This window comes from Drosophila tropicalis, unplaced genomic scaffold (genome assembly GCF_018151085.1).
Source record: "Drosophila tropicalis isolate 14030-0801.00 unplaced genomic scaffold, ASM1815108v1 contig_593, whole genome shotgun sequence".
NCBI classification, from domain to species: Eukaryota; Metazoa; Arthropoda; class Insecta; order Diptera; family Drosophilidae; genus Drosophila; species Drosophila tropicalis.
In genome coordinates this window covers 7,758,177-7,774,531 of record NW_027173070.1, presented here as the reverse complement: position 1 = coordinate 7,774,531, position 16,355 = coordinate 7,758,177, and the positions used below count along the sequence as shown (strand labels likewise).

The 16,355-nt window shown below is 35.6% G+C and overlaps 2 protein-coding genes across 2 annotated transcripts; both read right to left on the bottom strand.

Annotated features, from left to right (window-relative positions):
- Positions 1-420: 420 nt before the first annotated feature.
- LOC137576782 (endoplasmic reticulum metallopeptidase 1) lies at positions 421-7,189 on the bottom strand. Its single transcript, XM_068290078.1, has 11 exons — positions 7,118-7,189; positions 2,974-3,656; positions 2,829-2,913; positions 2,649-2,769; positions 2,426-2,580; positions 1,984-2,367; positions 1,623-1,918; positions 1,492-1,561; positions 1,279-1,425; positions 708-1,217; positions 421-638 (listed from the first exon to the last, which is right to left on the bottom strand). The coding sequence occupies exons 1-11, from the start codon at positions 7,163-7,165 to the stop codon at positions 477-479; spliced, it is 2,661 nt and encodes an 886-aa protein (XP_068146179.1). The 5' UTR covers positions 7,166-7,189; the 3' UTR covers positions 421-476.
- Positions 7,190-8,872: 1,683 nt separating this feature from the next.
- Positions 8,873-14,129, bottom strand: LOC137576343 (endoplasmic reticulum metallopeptidase 1). Its single transcript, XM_068289390.1, has 8 exons — positions 14,027-14,129; positions 11,371-12,038; positions 10,944-11,301; positions 10,313-10,877; positions 9,924-10,252; positions 9,757-9,856; positions 9,294-9,691; positions 8,873-9,226 (listed from the first exon to the last, which is right to left on the bottom strand). The coding sequence occupies exons 1-8, from the start codon at positions 14,030-14,032 to the stop codon at positions 9,059-9,061; spliced, it is 2,592 nt and encodes an 863-aa protein (XP_068145491.1). The 5' UTR covers positions 14,033-14,129; the 3' UTR covers positions 8,873-9,058.
- Between the last annotated feature and the right edge of the window lie 2,226 nt (positions 14,130-16,355).

The following is a 16,355-nucleotide window of genomic DNA, read 5'->3' as shown; positions in this document are numbered from 1 at the left end:
CTTATCAGAGAATACACATTTGAATTATAATCAGTTAGGGTCTCATTTATGATTTCTGATTCCAGAGTACTTAAGAGCATAATCGCTAAAGTGAGTGCAATAATCAAACAATTAGAGCCAAAATTTGGCTATCACCTTTCAAAACGAGGGTAGACTGAAAACGAATCGGTATTATCAGCAAAAATTTTACTCGATCTCGGTTCGAACTACTTAAACGATATCTTTGATCAGCCCTCGGTTTCAATAGATTTATGATCCATTTATGATGGACGCACGTTCCTTTTTTCTTATTTTTTTTTTTTTTTTTGCCGCGCCTTAATTTGACTAAACTTGTTGCCAGCTTATTTGCTGATGTCTGGTTTGGGAGGGGGGTTCCTTTATAACCATATCAAGAACAAATAACATGTGGGAGAATACGCGTTTTTTGAAGTATGCTTTTGTTTAATATATATATTTCTTTTCTTTTTCTTTTTCCTCTAGAAAATATAACGATGATATGTGGCTGGCCAATCGACGGTAACTGCAAATGGTGGTATAGTTTTGACAAATTTCACACCAAGGTCATCGCCCGGACTGGATATATAATGACCCGATACACCCAATTGCAGCAGAGGTACATCAAAATCGCCATCGGGTTTCTATGTATTGTAAGTAGACAGTGTTTAAAATATTATTCAACGTTTTCGGAAGAAAGTGGTACTACTCACAGTAAGTTCAATGAAGAATTGCAGTGGAGATTTGTCTTTGCCGTAAGTGAAATAAATATGATAGGGTGGAGGATAAGTGCTAGTCGATCCAGGTGCTTGAATATAGCTGGTCAAGAAAGACCAATTGCTAATGACGACATCCTCGTAGGGTTGGATAAACAAGCTCATGTGATCAGGACCCGTTAGACTGTATTCTAGACGCACCGTCGTATTATCGGCTAAAATTGTTTTGCTTACTAACTCCAAATCGGGCATTCCCGGTGGTGTAATTGGCTCTTCTCGAGGCAACCACATGCCCTTCAAACGATTCTTAACCCAGCGATGATCGTAGAGAGGCAAACCACAGAACATATATGTATTGCAATCTGACTCAATGCTTACTAGGCCAGTAAGATTAACTTTGTATGCCTTGAGAGGAGCAGCTCCACGACGATCTTGGAAATTAAAAAGATAGCCGGACTCGTCTTTGCTAACAGTTCCATCATATTCATGGAAAATGCGACGAACATGCTGAAAAAGTAAAATAAATTAGCAGGGAAAAAAGATAAAATTGCACTAAATTCATATTTACCAAAAAGGGAATTCGTTCCACATTGGTCTTAGGGCGGTATGGGAAACCAATCTGAGTCGAGGTGGCAGTGTATATAGTCAAGCCGCTCACAGCCAACAAAATGAGAAGAACAAAGCTGGGACGACGGAACATATTGATGAGTGGAAGCTGCGAAGAAAAACCAAATAAACGAATTATTGAATTATTTTTCATAGGAATAAACTGAGGGCTTACCAAGAAACCTAGAGCTAAGACTGATCCCAAAGCAGTGAGCGCAGAAACAATCAAATCGGGATTGGTGCCCCTGAAAAGACAAAAAATGGTTAGTTAAGCTGTAGAAGGAATGCCAGTAAAATAGAACTAACCTGCCAAAACGGCCCATCATAGAAACCATCAAGGTCAGGAAAGTGTAGAAGAGGTAGCTATTGTACAGGAAGGGCAAAATCTGTACGGCCTTAAGTAATCCACTCCAAGAGTAGCCACGATCGTGCAGAGTTGTTAGCAAGTTTAAAGCCAGTGGAATGGCATAGAAGATTAGAGTCCAAGTAATCACATAAGCCGAGCGTAGTCCGTAGACAGTCAAGGCAATGCCAACAAGAGCCAAGACGACAGCATGCCCGTGTAGAGCCAATTGCAGGTGATGGCCGAAAGAGATCTTGTCCTGAAAATCGTAACACTTTTAGTGAATACACATATTGTTTTAATTTTTCTGTATTAAACACCTACATTTCGCTGCAGTTTGAAGTAGATAAATGTAGGCAAACTTAATCCCAGCAGACTTGGACACACATACAAGCCAATCAGTAAAGCTGGTGTGCTAAAGTATGTCAATGATAGACCATACATGTCCATTACATAGGCCACCACAACGGGCAGACCAACACCCAAAACAAAGGCAACAATTTGCAAGATCAAGATCAGGATAAACCAGCTGGACACATTACAAGTGCTTATATGCGACACAGCAGCTATGCGCCACAAGGATATGAAAACTAACAACAGACTTGAAGCAGCCACGATGTAGTTGAGATAAACGCCAGTTGTAGCCGAATAGCTGACAAAATACAAACCAAGGAAGTCAAAGAACACTGCATGACCAGTTGCATAAGCCTGAAAAACACGAATTATCATTTAGAGACAGTTATTTGCTAAGAGACAAGTAACTCACCGAAGGATTATGCAATTGTGTGGCATTGGACAGGGCCCTCACCAGGCTTAATACATTGTCACCAGTGTTTTGATAGGCATTGCGGGGTATGGCATCATAACGATCGTATTTGGTGTGATAAAGGAAACCATTGATACACTGGGCCATGTCCAAACCTGACATAATATGGAGAAATCGGTAAAAGGCTTATTCTCTTGTCAAAATAAATAAATTATCAACATACCAATGAGATTTCCATATTTGGTAAATATGGTAAAATCCGTATCCGAAGGTAGTAAGCCGGTTTGAAAGATTTCCTCAGCCATGGTTGTGGCAAATGGATGTTTAGCATTCTTCTTATAGGCCTACAAAAGGACAAACATTCTGAAACATTCCTAGGTTGATATTTAAACTTTAAACTTACATCAACCAGCCAAGGATTATTGGGACCACTTTGGAAAAGAATTTCTCGACCACCACTGCCAGCTGCATCCAGATTGACAACGGCTCTACAAATTATTTGTACAAGTTATAGGCTATTTCTTTTAGGAAACTGCTTAGGAGCTTACTTGACAAACGGTGCCCATTCATGTTGGGTAATAAAACCATGGGACGCTTCCAAGGGATTCTCCTCCGCTCCATTAAGCAGAAAAACAATAGGATGCTCAAATGTCTGCTTTGTCCTAGACATTACTCTAAGAACTTCCAGAATAGTAACGACCATGAAACCAGCATCACCAGCAGATGGACTTGTGGGCTTAGAATCGAAGTGACTGTTCACAAGTAAGTAACTTTCGCTAGTAGAATTCTTAGGACTCAGTTTGATCACAATATTCTGTACACCCTGATACATATTGATCATGGTCCAATGGATATAAGAGCCCGAGACGACTTGCACATCAATTTCCAAATCAAAATAGTCAGTTAAAACATTTTGCTCAATCAATTGCAATTCACTCATTAGATAGGCCACTGTCTGATTTTCATTCGCATCGCTGCCAACCACCTTGGGTCCTATGCCGGCCAGATGGTAAAGATTATTTTGGGCTCGTTCGGCAATGAATCCACCCTTGCTGACATCTTCGATGGTCAAACCTGTGGGCAGGCGATAGAATAGTGGAATCACAACAGCATAGAAGAGCAGAACCCAGAACAATAGGAATCCACTGGCCAAGTACCAGGGAACTCTTGTATTCTGCTGCTGTTGTTGCCGTTTCAGGCTCGATCCTGATTCGACGGGCTCATCGGAAATCTGCAAAAAAATTTATTTTGAAGGAAAATGTTTAAAAGACTCAGAAAACATTTCCTCCTAAGACCCTTACAAGCCTGTCCTTGTCGCCCATTTTGATGTTTTGACCGTATCTGCAATGGAACTACTTGGATACAACTGGTCTGCATCTGCTTTTATATCGAAACCTTTCGAACATAAAATTCGCCATATTCTGCTTAAACATTTGATAAAAAAAATACAAATTTATGATTTTTTTCGTAATCATTTAAATTGATTACAATTAAAGGCGAGGGTGATTTTTTTAACAAGCAATTAACCAACGAAGTGTGCCCAAGTTGTGCAGATTTATAATTTTTTTTTTTTTTTTTTAATTGCCATAATTTTTTTATAATAACCTCAGATAGCATACGATATCGGTTATCATTGATTTATAAGAGTCTCATAAAATTATAATACAAGTTTGAGTTTTTTTTTTATTGCTTTTCATTTATAACTGATAAAAAGTCTTTCGATAATTCAAGACCCACCGCAACAGAACAATAATTGTTGCCAGACCACTTGTTGGGAGTTTATTTTCTTCTCATGTCAGAAAACGTGTGCCAAAAGACACACGTGAACTGCAGATATCGTGTAAATTAAGATATGTTTCTTAGGTCCAAATAGTAGGGACTTTCAAAAGGCCAAGCAAAGTGGTATCTGTCTTAATACTACAGTGTGTGTTTTTTTTTTATTGAAATGATTAGTAATTTATGTGTTTATTGGCTAATTATGCTGATAATGATACCGAAAGTTCGAGTACTATATCAGTTTGATAAGCAAATTATAATATACATTTTTTTTCCATTATTTTCTTTTTGGGGTGTGAATTGAAATTTTAAATTTAATTATGGGTTTTGAACTTTGCTCGCATCATAGATACGATCTGTACCTAATTTGAAAAGTGTGTAGATACGATACAAAAATCAAATATCATAAAGCGCCACCTATCAAAAGTTTCTTAAAATATTGCAATTCAATTAACCGTCTTTAATTGTTATGGCCTTAAAGGGCGGCTTTTTTTTTAAACGCGACTTGTGTATATTGAATCCCCTGAGACAGGACTTTGACTTTAGTTTTTCTTAAATTTGTATGAAAAACTAGTCTAAAAAGATATACTTACAATATGTTTATAAGATTCATGGTATATTTAAAAATTTTCAAATGATTTTGACTACCATTTCTATATTTGAAATAAGATATATGTATCATGATCATATGATACATATTGGACACATATTATTGCGGGTGCATTACAGGCCCATGGGCCTTATGATACTGGGCGTTATGACATGTACCCATTATTACCTCTATGGTAAAGGATATTTAATAATGATTCTCGGTGATTGTTAAAAATGGTTTATAATACTCTTATTTCACCTAAAGCTAAATGGCTAATTGTTAGTGGATTGAAAAGTTGTAAAACAAATTTTGAAGGGGGTAATTTTTTTTACAGGTAAGAATAACAATTTCAAAGCCAAATACAGTTTATGTTCTCAGGTGGAGTAGCAAGATGCTTCTAGAATTTAAAGTTATATAGTTAAGAAAACAATTAAGTATTAGCCACTAATGAAACTATTGCTCATGTAGTCCTACACCAATACAAAAACTGTTCAGTATACAATCTTTGGGAAATTCCATTGAACTTAATAAAAAAATAGTTCACTGGTTAAAGCTAGTATAAAGGTAAGAGAAATGCTTGAAAATTGCAAAGTGGTAGTAGTTTCTTGGTAGTAAAATTTGTAGTAAAACCAGTGTGTACTTTTTTTTTTTTTTGTATTATGACCATGAGGTTTTCACTTTTTAATTACTGCTCATACCTTTTTATATCGATTGCTGATTGAGGCTATAGATTAACAATATCGCTTGACCACAAACGCACCTAATGACAGCTGTATAAAACTGATATTTTTTTTTTTTTTTTTTTTTTTTTTTTTTTTTTTTTTTTTTTTTTTTTTTAAAAAATTTTTTTTTTTTTTTTTTTTTTTTTTTTTTTATTTTTTTTTTTTTTAAAACAGAGTTATTATTGCGACTTTGGTTAATATCTATAAATCAATTGTTATTAAATGAGGTTTGCCAATTAATGATATTTTCTATTAGTTAAGGGTTACGTAAAGCACTGCTTGCTTATATTTGGTTCAAATCTCCTAATTTTAAGCTGATTTACAATTTAATAGCACTTATTTAAATAAGAGTTCATTGACATAAAATTATTTTACAGCACTTGAAGATTGCAGCCACAAGCAGAAAGCAGTTCGTTTCGCTTGTGATTCACAAATAAACTGCTTTATTGTTATCAGCAATTAGCTGGTAGATAAACTTATATACCCTGTAATTCTTCTGGTTTAATAAGGTGTATTAGAGTTACTGAAATGAATGTTAGAGATGGAACATATTTTCAATCAAAACAGTTTTTAGAGGTAAAATATTGTACTAAGAGAAAGAAATTTTCCTGACAAACACATACAAAATGAAATTGAATTTGAAAAGGTGGAAAAATACTTTCTTAATCTACATATTTTTCCACACACTTTAGAGTTGAAGTTTATCTTCTTTGTTCAGTCGTTTGAAAAGAAAGCTTTTCCTTCCCATTGGAACTGAATTGCACTGCTTTCGAGGTTGAAACTCTAAACTCTAAAGGCACAATACTTTGGACACTATGGTGGTTATTTAATGTAACTAATCAAATATTAATATACTATGCTAAAGGCGACTCTAGAGACCCTGCTAATTAACACGTGGTTTGCAGTTTGCATGTTCCATTGAGTAAATAATTTACCAATAGACCTTCTATTACATTTTAATTTTTTTACTGGGGAGTAAAGAGTAGCTTAAGATCTAAAGATAAACAAATTTGATGACATCAAAATACAACCCATACTCTTTCGGATATATATTAAAGCGTTCGCTAGTTTGGAACGCTTCTGTAAAAAACAACCAAATAAAATTATATTTGATTGCGGCATTTATAAAGTTGCTGATAGAAGGTATGTAAATATATGAGACTGAAACACTGAACTTAAAAGAAACCCCTAAAATTTTGGTTGTATAATCTAATGACTTAACGATGCTCTTGAACCATCTTCATAACGTAAATAATTACTTTTATGAACTGCAAATGGCTTATTAATTTCACTACACTTTTCGTTAGTGTATAAAATCAATTAGAACAATGGTTTCTAAATGCTCATTTGGTTGGAAAGTTCATGGTCAAATCATGACAGTCTGCCAAACAATAGCCCATTTAGTTGAATGGATATCTAAAGCACAAATGTGACTTCTGTTTCAAGTAACGTTTCACTTGATTTGGTAATGAGAGCAAAAACCGAAACATTTAAATTTACCACAATATTTGTTTAATCTTTTAAACTTTCACTATCATTCGTGAAATCATAGATGTTTGTTTTTTTTGCACAATATTTAAGTTATAATAAGTGCGCCCTCACCCGATTCTGGCAAGCATCCAGCAAGCGGGAACGCATGGAACGCCACATCTCCGGAACACGCGAGCAATTCAACTGAGGGAGAGATTTTCTGATTGCCAGTGCGAGATTTCTCAGCCTGGTCATTAGTTGTTGGCGAGCAGCTTCAGTGCTCATCTTATCAAAAATTATTGCTTGTATCTATTAAAAAAAATGTTTGTTTATTAATTTTTTTTTTTTTTTGATTCGCCTAAGCACACTCTTTTCTATTCATAGATGAAATGCCCGTGGAATCTCTCTGTCAGAGCGAAATAAATATGAACGTAGTGAGTGGGCCACAAGTTCAACACTTTCTAATGTGGTGATGACCTCTCTTTGGGTGTTTATATTGGTAAATTGATAGTTGCATGTGTGTGTGTGCCTTGTAGAGGTAACAAATCAATGTCGAAAATTTAATGGTTGGTCCTCATGGAATTCGCTAAGAAATATATGGTAGTAGGAAATGGCTTTCATGTTTTTGTGTTATAAAGTCAACAACAACAGGTTTTGTTTACATTATTGGCATGTTGTTTAATTTGAGCGCCAAAGCGGTTCAAACAATTAAAGCAGTCAAAGCAAGCAGTTTGTAACAATTTAAGCAGTGCAAGCAGTTAACGCACAGACTTCAAGTAATCTACAAACACATAAACATAATAATATTGACTACACTGACTGGAAAAATTATTGGCATGGCATTGACATTTGACTAATGCCACAAACCAAAAATGTTTTGAACTACAAATATTCTTATATACAGACCAAATCAATTTTATACCTATTACTGGCCTTAGATTATTCGAAAACTTACAAAAAGCAAATTATCGATTTAATATAGACAGTAGAATCTGAACTTCAGAATTTGTATTAATATATAATGGTTAATTGTCATATATTAAATTGCTTTATAACACTTTAAAAAGCTTGATTTTGAACCGTCGATTAAGTCGATTTTGACAATTGTATAAAATATATAATGATATATTTTTAATATAAAACAACAACAGTCGTTAATCTTTATATTAATTTAATTATATTGATTTCAAACAATTGAATAAATTTTCAATTGAATCTTTATATGATCTAACCAAATTCGTTTCGGTTCCTTTTAGAAATCTGAAACTTACATATATTGCATATTAAGAGAATCCCTCACCCAGAGTCCTGAATTCAATGGTCTATTTACATTGACTTTGATTAAACCTAACTTTAAGGTGTCAAATTTTAAGTTTTAGTCTGTGGATTCGATTTAAAAGTCTACTCTGGTCTCTTGGTCTGTGTAGTGGTTTCTAATTGAAGTTAATGTTCGAACTACAATTCCTTTTCGTACAAATCACGTAAATGGGACAAAGTCCATTCTGATCTGTATGGTTTTTAGAAATAAAATTCGTTAAGAAAAGAGAACGACAAGAACGTCAAACGACTTAAAAGTATTCAGTCTTATGATAGAGATAGTGAGTTCTGTTACTAGCTGATACGAGGCCGAAGTGTTGAAGACAACTACTCACTTGCAGTTTCAAAAGTGCCTGCTAAAGACAAGTATCTTTTAAATGACGTAGTGTCTAGTACTTTCTTCGGTTTTATATTGCATGGCAAACATCATTACCACCTAAATAATTTAATGGCTAATGATGGCAAAGTGTAAGAAACAAAATTTTAAGCCTTCAGTGACTATAAAATCAATCAATTATTATTTTTAATCACCCAAACGAAAGTTTTATAATTCAACCAAAAAGGTATAAATTTGCGTTATTCTATTCATTGGATTATCAATTTATTTATCAGATTCGCTACAGTTACAATCGATAATAGCAACAACTTAATAGCCTATAATTACAATTTAGTAAATCAATTAAATAAAGTAATGTAAATATCATTTTATGTGTAATTCCCGCCCGCTAAGTGTCTCCCCTCATAACCTAAACCGAACTAAAAATACCAACTCTCATAGGTGCCCACCCAACCTTGTATGTAGGTGTAGGAAGGAAAGTGTTCTAGATAACGATTCAATTGCTGCATGTTATTAAGATCTTCGTTCACCCAATGACCACCAATGCCTATTTCCAGACTGGGCACATCAAATGATAATGTTGTCTTCTGCAAAAGAACATGAGATTAAAATAATGAGTAAAAGATACAGTTTCAATTTAATTGATTGGCCTACCTCAACATCTATGTGGAAGTGTAATGTGCTGTTATCCAAGCCATAGGAAAAATATATAAAATGCGGTGGCTCTTCGTTCTCTCGGAGCATGGTGTCATTGAATGACCAATCAAGAATTTTTGCATCATTTTTAACGTTCACAAAAATTGTCATATGATCGGGACCAGTCAGTGAGAAATTGAAACGTCTTTGTGATTCATTGCCCTCCAATTCGGTGATTTCGTCCAGCTCTAATTGTGGATATACAGTTGGAATTTCAGGCTGTTCCTTTATGGGTATCCAAAGACTATATTCGCGAGCCTTGCTCCAGCGATGATTATACAGAGGCATGCCACAGAACATTTCCTCGTCACAGAACTCGCTAACCTGATGAACATCTCCAATGGCCTTCAATTGGCCTGTATAAAGAATATTTAATTAATTTATTTTTCATGACAAATGGAATGTAGAAAGTTTTACGAACCTTCAGCTATGCTGAAACGTCTATCCTGAGGATAAATATACATTCCCGATTCATCTGTGCGTATGCTGCCATCGGCATTATGTAGACGTCGGTGAGCGTGCTAAAAATAGAAGGGTCACGAGATTATTTTTAGCATAAACCATCATCTATTCTTCCAATCCACCTACAATCACGGAATAACGTTGAGCTCGTTTATTGTCCTGATAGGGAAAGGCAGCATCTGTCACCGATATGATAATAAACAGAATTGTGCCAGCCAGAAAACAGAGTATTATCGTCCTTGTTTTGCGGAAGAACATAGTAAGTGGCACTATGAAACCGGCAAACATTAAAGAGAATAGCCACATTAATGCGGCAATAACTAAATCGGGATTCGTTTCAGAACCGGAACGTCCTTGCATGGGCATGAGAGTCATCAGCGAAGCGGTACATATGTAAGTAAAGTAAATGAAGGGTAGACCCTGGCAAATAGTCACCGCAATGGCAAACCAATAGGCTAAAAAAAGAAAAAAAATTAATGTACATACTATACATAATATTCCTCAGAGTCTCTTACCCTTGCGATGCCATTTGGTGACCAAATTCACAATCAATGCCAATATATCGAAGAGGACACAGATCATTATCAGATAAGCCGAACGTATGCCCACTCCAGTCATTATCATCATAATCAAAATCAAACTGATGCAATGAGCATGCATAAAGAGTTGTATGCGAAAGCCCAGTCCTAAAGGATCACGTTTAGTCTTCTCCAAGTACAGAGCGGGTAGAATGCTCATGCCAAAGATAATGGGAAACAAGTACAAGCCCAAGATAGTCCAAATCTGACTGAACCACGACATGGAACGATCCACAGCATCCATAAAAACAGCCACGAGTACGGCAAGACCCAAAGCAAGAACCAAGGATACAAGTTGAATGCCAATTGTGATGCCAAAACGTAAGAGAATACCCTTCCAACTGCACCCAGAACGCACAGACATGAAGTACACTGAGATACCAATGGCCAGAAGAGCCAGAACGCCAACAATAACATTCACAATGATGCTAATGGTCTCGGTGTAGAAGATGATGAACCAACCGAGGAAATCATAAAAGATATTATGACCCTCTGCATGGGCCTGAAACACATTAGAGAAAGATTAGGAATATATAATCAGTTACAGTTTTATCCTCTCGTTACTCACAGCCGTATCATCTAGTTCGGGAGCATTGGCCAATGCTTTGGCCAGAGCCAATACATTATCGCCCGTATGTTGAAATGAGGATCTGGGAAAGACATTCACACGATCGTATTTTGTATGATAGACATAACCATTAAATATGTAAGCCATATCTAGACCAGGTACACCGCCGTAATCCCGAAAAATGCGAAAATCTGTATCCGAAGGTATAAAGCCAGCCTGGAAAAGTTCCTCTCCCATGGTATTGGCAAACGGATGCGGCACTTTGCGATAGTAGTTCATGAGCCAAGGATGATTGGGTCCCGATTGAAAAAGAATTTCACGTCCACCGCTGCCAGCCGAGTCCAGATTGATGAGAGCTCTAAAAAGGAAAATATAGCAAAGTTTATATAAAGTTATTAGTGTTTTTTTTGTTTGTCAAGTCACTCACTTGCAATTTTTGGCCCACTTGTGTTGAGTGATAAAGGCATGAGAGGCCTGCAGGGGATTCTCCTCGGCACCATTGAAGAGAAAGACAATGGGATGATCTAGAGGCTCATCGGTTTTGGCTATGACACGCAATACCTCCAACATGGTCACCACCATGGAGCCATCATCCGCAGCTCCAGGACTTCCAGGCACTGAATCGTAATGACTATTGATCAACAAATAGTTCTCATTGGTATTATTCTTCTCGCTCAATTTGACCACCACATTCTGTATGCCCTGATACATGTTAACCATTGTCCAATGTATATAGGCGCCACTTGCTTGCTGCACATCGAACTCCACTTCAAATTTGTCCAACATATCGGCCTCAACTTTGGCAACTTCATTGCGAAGAAACTCTACAGTCAGGATTTCGTTGGCCTCATTGCCCACCACACGTGGTCCCAGGCGTGTCAATTCGATTAGAGTATCCTCTGCCCTTTGGGCAATAAATGAATAAGGATTATTCACTTCATCACTCTTGGTCAAGGCTTTGGGCATACTATTGATCTGAGTGTTGACCAACGCCAGATACAAAACGAACCAAAAACCAAAGAACGCTGGCGCATAATACCATTGTAGTTTCTTGGGCACTTCAAAGTCCACATCAATATGGTATTTGGACTTAAACTATATGGCACAGAGAGCGAAAAATAGAGAGAAACACGTTTATTAATATCTTATCTGCGATATATGAGGGGGTTTCCCCCTGGTTGGTTATTCCTTCTCCTTCTTCTGCATGGGTCCTAACCCTCTGAATGTAACAAGACAACTGAATCTCAATTTGCTGCTTCACTTGGCAACTTGTTTGACTTTATTACCTTTTTGTGATAAGAAAATTCTTTGAAGTCGTTTAGGTTTTGTCAATGTTTCATTTCTATTCGGTTTTATTTTTGATTTCCATTGACATTGAAATCATTCGCGTGTTCAATACATGATTCATTAGGGCGTGTGGTCAAAGGATCATAAAGTTCTAATCATAAATTAATAATTGATAATGATTTAATAACAATTTTTATAGCCTCTCGTCCACAACAACAAGAAATTTGCAAGCCGTACGGCATCTTTTGAACTAAGGTTTTGGCCAAACTACCTATACAAACATATATGTATACATATATACATTGGTATTTTCTTTTGTTTGTGGACTCTTCTTAAATACTGCTGACTTGGCATGAATATAAACTTCAAGACGGACGATAAGATCACCTTACGTTTTTAGATTTCTTTTAAGGAACACGTTCGAAACGTGAACATTTATTATTCCACTTAAATGTGGTAAAAGTTTGTTCATATTTTCTCGAAAATTCCTAGACAGATTAAATTCAAGTGGAATTTTCATAATTATAGAAACTGACTGATTTGATTTCTATTGAATCATTGAATTTGACTTTGGTAATACCCAAAAAAATTTGTTTTCCTTTAACTAAGATAAGACCTAGCCAAACAACACGATTCGAACTAGTGACAAATGTAATTTCTTTTTAGGACAATCAAAAAGCATTATCTTGACTGATTCATGTTGTCTTTCACGTTTTTTGATATTTAATTGGTTTGTTTGTTTATACTAATCAATTTATTAGAATTTCGTTCCGAATTTTGATGGATTTTTTTTTGACCGTTTCTGGTTTTGAGTGGGTTTCCCTTAAATCTACCAAATCTCTTTATCTTTTAGGTAGTCTACTTTTGCAACTTGTCTCTTTTTTTTGTGCTAAAGCAAACGGCTTCCTTCTTCCATACCCTCTAAGGATATTTTCCCTTTGATTAATTACATTTGACGACAGTTCTTGAACATTTTTGTGTTTTTTTTTGTATTTTGGATTTCACATAATAGCCTTTTTTATGGCTTATTATTAACCCTGTTCATGTTTTTGAATCGGTTTCAAACTTAGAGCGGCTTAACCAAATAATAATGACAGCGAATCAAGGTATCTAATTTTTTGAAATTGAAATCGAGAACAGGACTGTTTGATTGCATATTTAAATATTTTTAACGATATACAATTTGTTTTCAAGCTCTTTGGTTCTTTTAGCATATCTAGGATTCTTGAAGGATCTACATCGTAATTTTGAAAGGAATTCATTTCAGTTTAAGATGTAAAATTCGTTTTTGTTTAGATGATATTTACTACATTTCCCCCACAAAGGATTTGCCATATTTCACTTAACTTCAACGAAATTTTGCAACTAACTTGATCCTTTTTCCCATACCCACTTATATACAGACGGATATAGGATTAATTGATAGGCATAAAGATAAATCAACATTCGCTATTCACATAGACCGATCAAGAGAAAAATTAAGACATTTCTGAGCACAGGTTTTGGTTATAGGTAAAACGACTTGGCTAATAGAAATTTTATATAACTAAATATAAATTTACACTTTTAATAAACCGTAATATATTAACGAAGCATTTTTTTTATTTCACTATTTATTAATTATTAATTTTGGCACAATATTCCACTTTCTTGAGCTTATCCATTTTAGTCCCACTGCTTTTGACGTCTTTTTTATTTTTGTTGAAAAAAAAATGTTCACAAATTTAGAATTTAAGTTCCAATAGTTTGTTAAAACACTTCACAATATTGGTTTTATCACACAGTATTATACGTACACCCATTTTTAGATGATTTTTTGAACTGGAATTCCCTAGAATCCAATACTATTCCTAGTGAAACGTCTGCTCCTAGTCACTCGTGAATTCCAATTGAGACTCGAGTAGTTGGAGAACCAAATGATATAGGAAAACTTATCGTGAAACGCCTTTCCGATATAATAATAAAAGCAATGGCACCTGCAACCGATAAATTGGCGCAATTATTGGCTAAACGCGTCGGGTGAAATTATTATCGTAATTATTTATTCCTAATGTAGTACTTCTTGTTTACGGGAGTTTTTTGCACCTTATTTAATAGTAGTCCAAGTGATAACCCGTATACGTGTATAAGTTTTTTCTCCCCACTCTTTTTAGTTTTTATCTTTATTGGGAAATGCTATGTTGTTTTGGGGTAATAAAAAGACAGAAACTGAATTTAATTTTTTTGTTCTTTTTTGTTGCAGTTGGTTTCTTCTTCCTTGTAGATTGTTATTGTTGTACGTAAATATTTGATTGAGGCGGCGCCTTTTTTGAAACTTTGACACTATAAATCTATACAATTTAGAAACGGCTTGATATTTGATTAGACGATAGACCGCATAGTCGTTGTTGTCGTTGTTGTTGAGTATTAATAATCATAGTCATTATATGACAAAGGGGATCGGATCGGATCGATTCTTCCTAGCGATCAGCCACAAAACACTGACTAACTGACTAGCTGACTGGAACTGTACTAAACTGAATTGGCACTACGAATATCTATGATAAACTGGAGGAGACTCAAAAACCCAACCCATTTCAAATGTATTTATTTTTTTTTTTGTTAGCTTGTCTCTGGCTTTTTACAAAGTTTACTAATTAATTTGTGCCTCATCGTTGTCGTTGTCTATTTGTCTGCTGTTGGTGCTGCTGTTGCTGCTGTCTGTTGATTTCATTTCGTTTAATGTGTCATTCCATTTCCCCACCGATTACCACTTGTTACTCCATAGACCTTACCTTACCTTACCTTAGTATATATCTTTTGTCTGCTTTTATATTTTGTTTTTGATTTTCCTGTATTGTGCAAAAATTCTCAGTCGGGATTGAGTTTCGCTTGCGTTGATTTCGCTTGATTAACAAATTGTTTGCGTTATTTATGTGTATGTGTATGTGTATGTGTATGTGTATGTGTATGTGTATGTGTATGTGTATGTGTATGTGTATGTGTATGTGTATGTGTATGTGTGTGTGTGTTTAAGTGTAAGTGTGGGTGTATGGGTATAAGTGTGTTACGGAATTCAGATTCACCTGTCTAGTGAATCGTTGATTAACGCTTCAATGAACTCAAAGGCTGGGAAAATTGATTCAAACAACAAATTATGTCAAGCATTTTTATGCTTGGTTAACTCCACCGCACACACACACACACACACACACACACACACACACACACACACACACACACACACACACACACACACCTAGAGCTGTAAATTACTTTCAAATTTTGAACTTTAAATGTTAATTTCTTACTTTTCTGCAATTAATTCTGACGTTTTATTTAAGCAAATAACATTTGGATTGGAAAGTCTGATTATTCAAATCATCCTACAGATAATGCTTATGGGAAACAGTTTGAAGGGTTTCCTTTCCTCTAAACTTATCCTTATCTAAATCGCATGTTAAGCCATTTTATAAAGCAGTGTCAAAACCACTTCTAGATGTCTATTAGTGCAAATCCAATGTGAGTGTGTGTGTGTGTGTGGGTGTGTGTGGGCATACATTGTAGCACTTGTTATCAAAATGCGATTAATTATTGATGAAGTCACAATCGCCATAATCAGCTTATCTCCTGATATCTATATCTATGTACATATATACAAACATACATCGATCTATAGACTGGGGTTACACTTGTATCCTTTTACCCCTTTGGCACCCTTTGTGTCTGGGGGCTTTTAACCATATATGCTTGTCAAATTCTTTTTGATTTGATTAGGTGTAGCACTTTTCGATAACTGCAAATCCGATAAGCAATGGAAGCGGCAGCTCTTAAGGCGGCTCAAGTGCTTAGCCAAAGAAATTCAAGTGTTGTGTGTTACCCGCCAGGGGGGAGTGTTTAGGTTTGGGTGTATAAAATTAACTCAATCCAAAATGAGCCGATTTAGTAGCGATCAAGCAGTCGGCACGCGTGAAACAGTCGCAGGATTACAAAAAAAGAAAGGAAAATCATACAGGAATACCGTTATAGTGAGCATCATCATCCACCACTATCTCTAATAGCCCCACAAACGACAGAGAGAGAGTGAGAGATTGAAAAAAAGTGACTAACAGCGAGAGAGAGAGGGAGAGTGAACGGGTTAGTCAA